This window comes from Coregonus clupeaformis, chromosome 14 (assembly GCF_020615455.1).
Source record: "Coregonus clupeaformis isolate EN_2021a chromosome 14, ASM2061545v1, whole genome shotgun sequence".
Classification (NCBI taxonomy): Eukaryota; Metazoa; Chordata; class Actinopteri; order Salmoniformes; family Salmonidae; genus Coregonus; species Coregonus clupeaformis.
In genome coordinates this window covers 45811228-45816125 of record NC_059205.1, presented here as the reverse complement: position 1 = coordinate 45816125, position 4898 = coordinate 45811228, and the positions used below count along the sequence as shown (strand labels likewise).

Here is a 4898-nt window from a genome sequence, read left to right as displayed (position 1 = left end):
CAACTACATCTCGTAATGAATAATATGAAAATTTAGCAAGTTGAGGTGACTAAACTGCTTGGAGTAACCCTGGATTGTAAACTGTCATGGTCAAAACATATTGACACAACAGTAGCTAAGATTGGGAGAAATCTGTCCATAATAAAATGCTGCTCTGCCTTCTTAACAACACTATCAACAAGGCAGGTCCTACAGGCCCTAGTTTTGTCGCACCTAGACTGCTGTTCAGTAGTGTGGTCAGGTGCCACAAAGAGGGACTTAGGAAAATTGCAGTTGGCTCAGAAAAGGGCAGCACGGCTGGCCCTTAAAAGTACACAGAGAGCTAACATTAATGATATGCATGTCAATCTCTCATGGCTCAAAGTGGAAGAGAGATTGACGTCATCACTACTTGTTTTTGTAAGAAGTGTTGACAAGCTGAATATACCGAGCTGTCTGTTTAAACTACTAGTACACAGCATGGACACCCTTGCGTACCCCACAAGACATGCCACCAGAGGTCTCTTCACAGTCCCCAAGTCCAGAACAGACTATGGGAGGCGCACAGTACTACATAGAGCCATGACTGTATGGAACTCTATTCCACATCAGGTAACTGATGCAAGCAGTATAATCAGATTTAAAAACATGTAAAAATACACCTTAAGGAAACGCAGGGACTGTGAAGAGACACACACAAAGGTATAGACACACGCATACATTTTAATATTGTTGTATGGTGGTATTCTACATTTTGTATTGTAGATATGTAGTGGTGTAATAATGTTATATGATGTACTGTTTTATATTTTGTTTTATATGTAATGTAAGTGCTAATGGGGATCCCTAATAAATACAAATACAAATGTATCTACCAACATTTTGGAAGTGAACAGCTGTGGATATAGATATGGTGGTGCCTTTGGAAATAACTAACATTGAGAAATGAAGTTAGAGAAATGAAAGATATAAATCAATGTGTCAATGTGAGAGAGGGCTATCTATCCTATTTTGTAGATCTAACTTGTGAGTCATTTAAAATACTGCCTTATTGTGAGGAAGAGCATTCTTCATTTAAACCTCTGGGGGGGGGGGGATTAAGTTAAGCAAAATATCAATCAGTTAAGTTTTGGTAGTCTGAAGAGTTGGGGGAGCTAAGAGACAAAAAAGTGTTATATTTTGTGCTCACTTGTGCAATGTGTACAAAAATATATAGACATAGGGCTGAGTGAAGCTCAGTGAATGCGTCAAATAAATACAACTCTCACCATTAACACCAGAGTTATTATCTCAGGTGCGCTTGACAGAGTGAGGCAGGAACATTAGCGCCACTTCCCAAGCAGACAAACACATCAAACAGCCAGAACAAGACAGAGTGGAGTCCACTTATTTCTGCAGGACACATGGGTTTATTATGTTTTGTACAACTAATTGGTCTGAAATGCTGCTCTGTTCTCAATAGAAAGAAGAAAGAATTAGACCATTTATAGACTGAAAGCAACATGTTTCAACATCAGCATACTGGGATAAGTGTGAGCACAGTGGAAAGAGCAACATGGTTATTATAATAATAATGAAAAGCGACCAACACACTGCCATTAGATGGATAACTACAGCACACTGGTATAGCAATACTTAGAGTAGGGTACCTTCATGTTCCAACAACAAAGCAGATAACATTGATAGGCCATTCAGTTCCAAAGACCAAACCACCAATGGGAAGGCCACAATAGCCTACTCCCCCATTGTTACATCCTTTTCTGAGGCTTTGTGGGGGAAATGGTAGCGTCAGAAAATGTTCTATAGCGCTAGCCACTTAAAGGGATAATTCACTTTTTTGAAGCTGTAGCTTATTTTCATTTTACCTCTCCAGGAGAGTCTGGACTACTAAATAACCAACTAACAAACTTAAAAATGGTTTGGATGACAGTTTTTAAGTCGAAAATCAATTAATATTTAAAAAGTGAACTATCCCTTTAAAAACAGTGGCAAGACAAAGGGAGAGAAAACAGACAGGTCATGCCATGATTGGTTTTCCACACATGCCCCAGCCTCGTACACCACAACCAACACATGTTATTTTATAAATAACCAAAACCCTAAAACATACAGTACTCTTTTTTTGTCACAGTAAACCCAATCAAACAAAAAGCAGGACAGTGAAGCTCTACAACGGAACAAGAATGGATAATCTAATCAATATTGAGAGTCCAGACTCAAGAGAGGTTGGAGGAGGGGCCGACCCCTAGTCCATGAATCCTCCATATCTCTTCTGTATTTCAGCCAGGGGGGAGTCACCCTGCTCCCCCTCCCAGGAGCGTTTCAGGAGACCCCCCTGGTTCTTCTGATCCTCCTGCCACTCAGGCCTCCCCACCCTCCTCATGAAGCCCCCATAGCGCTTCTTCAGTGGCCTGCCCGCCCCCTCCAGGCCCCCCAAGTCCCCCCCTCTTCTCATGAAACCCCCATAGCGCTTGGCCACCTCCCCATCCCTCTGGCCCTCAGCCTCTGCTTTCAGAATCTTCAGGATCTCCAGACGGATGTCGTCTTCCTCAGCCATCAGGCTGTTCTCTCCTCCCTGCACTCGTCCCTCCTCTACGGGTGAGCTCCTCCTGATCATGAACCCCCCGTAGCGTTTCATGAAGCCGCCATACTTCTTGGCCAGTTGGTGCTGCTGGCCCTGCACCTCTTCCTGTTTGACATCATCTACTGCGACACGCTCCTCCTTCAATAGGATGTCTCGGCAGAGCCGGAGCTTCGTGGTGTCCAGGCTGCCCTCACATTCTATTGAGCATGTCTGTAAAGACAAGAAGGGAAGAGGAACCTCAAAACACAGAGGTGGATGAGAGGCTCACAAACCCATTTCTTACTGGAAATCTAGTTTAATTGGAGACTTGTCTCTATCAAGGGGCTCATGGTACACAGACGTGAAGCAGCAATATATTCACTGGAGTGACATAGTGATATATTTCTTGCCACAAAAAGGCACATTTGACGTATAGAGTACTGTTTAATTGGACAATATTTAACAGGGGATACAAACAAGTCAAATTCGGGTGCATGAGATACTCTGGGTGCAGCTGCTACTCTCTCCATTGTCGGAGAGACACGGTTGGATGTATGAACAAATTCATTATATTTGCCTATACCAATGTGATGTTCATGCTCTACTCGTTTTAAGAGTCATTAAATTGAAACAGATGGAAAGACACTTTTATCTAGTGCATTTTACCGCTTTTTAGAAACACAGTTAATGAGACATGATGTTCCTCAAAGCCTGTTACTCAAAGAGGTCCCTCAAAGCCTGATGTTCCTCAAAGCCTACATATTTAATGCCTCGTAAATGTGTATTTTTATGTCTGAGCTGTCAAAGCAGAAGAGAACAGTGCTTTTGTATAGCCTACAGATAATTCTGAATACATTATCTAAGAGAAAATAAACTTCTCAAATTAAATGTTTATCTTATTGGGGGTATTTGAATCACATGAAAATATGATTGAGGCTGTATTGAAGCCCATAACGACTAACATGCTGCCCCCTGATGGAGCTAAAACATATAAGGGCCACAAATAAAGACAGGTTTGATGGAGATACTGAATTCATGCCATTGTGGTAAGATTTTAGATTTTAGTTCGATGTTGAGCATTTGGGATAGGCCAGTACTATTGAATGGCTAATCTAACATTGATTCAGACACTCCTAAATTGCCTTTAATAGCCTACATTTCAAGAATCGAAGTGACAATGTCCCGCGAAATTGATGATGCGCAACAGTTGGTTTTACTACAGGCTATATGTAATAAATGAAACCAAATCCTCATCAAAATTCAAAACTTCATGAAGCGTGACGAAAGGAAATGCCTTGAGGTCTCATGTTGTCGCAAGTTAGACCAACAACACCTAGTTGTAGCCTTGATTAAAATCCAACCGACACGAATAATTAATGTTATATTGATGCATTAAAAATTATGGGTTGCCTAATTTAATTGGTATTACATTGTCTGCCTGCATCAAAATAAATGAAAAATAGTTCAATAAAGTCGTGTTCCAAGGATACACGCACCTCAAGGAACATTGCCTATCCATTGCGTATTTCTGTGACCAAAAACACAGGTGCGTAGCCTACTGCGAATTCTTTCCCCACGAAAAAGTTAGACGCTGGAAAAAGTAGCACCCTGTTACTTTACTTTAAATATATGCTTTAAAACATGTCCAAATGTACCTGACCTACCAGAGTGGTAATCGCCGTCTGGTGCTCCAGTAGACCGTTGAGGCAGAGCGCACAGTCCTTCCCGCAGTCTGCTCCGACCGTCAGCGTAAAATACGCACCGAGAAGCAGTATCCGTAGTGAGTTCCCCGGCACAGCCATAGACTAGAGAAAATATTTTAGGGAGAGAAGCCAACAAATACTGGATAAGAGTTTTACTAACTGCTAATTTCTCAGGAAGTGATAAAACATGGACAATACGAAAAAAGCCATGTCTGTGGCCAAGTGGACACTAAATTAAACTCAGTGGTCTTCTTTCCAACGTAACAAAGTTGCCATGAAGAAACAAACCAACAAAAGCCAATACTTGCCTCTGTTTTTCTGTTTAGTCCAAGTCCTGTTGTGTTGCTGTAGGAACTGTTGATTGTGAGGCTTTGTACCAAATATATTACCCCGGTGCGGTTAGAAAAAAAAGCACTTGTAGAACTGTTGCGATTGAGCCAATCAGCTTTCTCTAAAGTCGCACGGCTGGACAAGCTTGTGGGTCACGATTCCAAATACTCAGGAGGATGCTCAAAATGTATGCCTGTATGAGTTAAGTTCATAATGCAATTTTAATGTCTTGATAGGTATAAATAGTTCTCCAAAAACGTCATGGTAATGTCTCCAGTCGTCAGAGGGGAATTTCACGCATAAACTGACGCAATTCCTTAGAA

The 4898-nt window shown here is 41.5% G+C and overlaps 1 protein-coding gene across 1 annotated transcript; it reads right to left on the bottom strand.

Moving 5' to 3' along the window:
* Nucleotides 1-1371: 1371 nt before the first annotated feature.
* LOC121581488 (proenkephalin-A-like) lies at nt 1372-4650 on the bottom strand. Its single transcript, XM_045224902.1, has 3 exons — nt 4554-4650; nt 4207-4347; nt 1372-2773 (listed from the first exon to the last, which is right to left on the bottom strand). Exons 2-3 carry the CDS (start codon nt 4342-4344, stop codon nt 2225-2227), a joined length of 687 nt encoding a protein of 228 aa, XP_045080837.1. The 5' UTR covers nt 4345-4347; nt 4554-4650; the 3' UTR covers nt 1372-2224.
* Nucleotides 4651-4898: the final 248 nt, after the last annotated feature.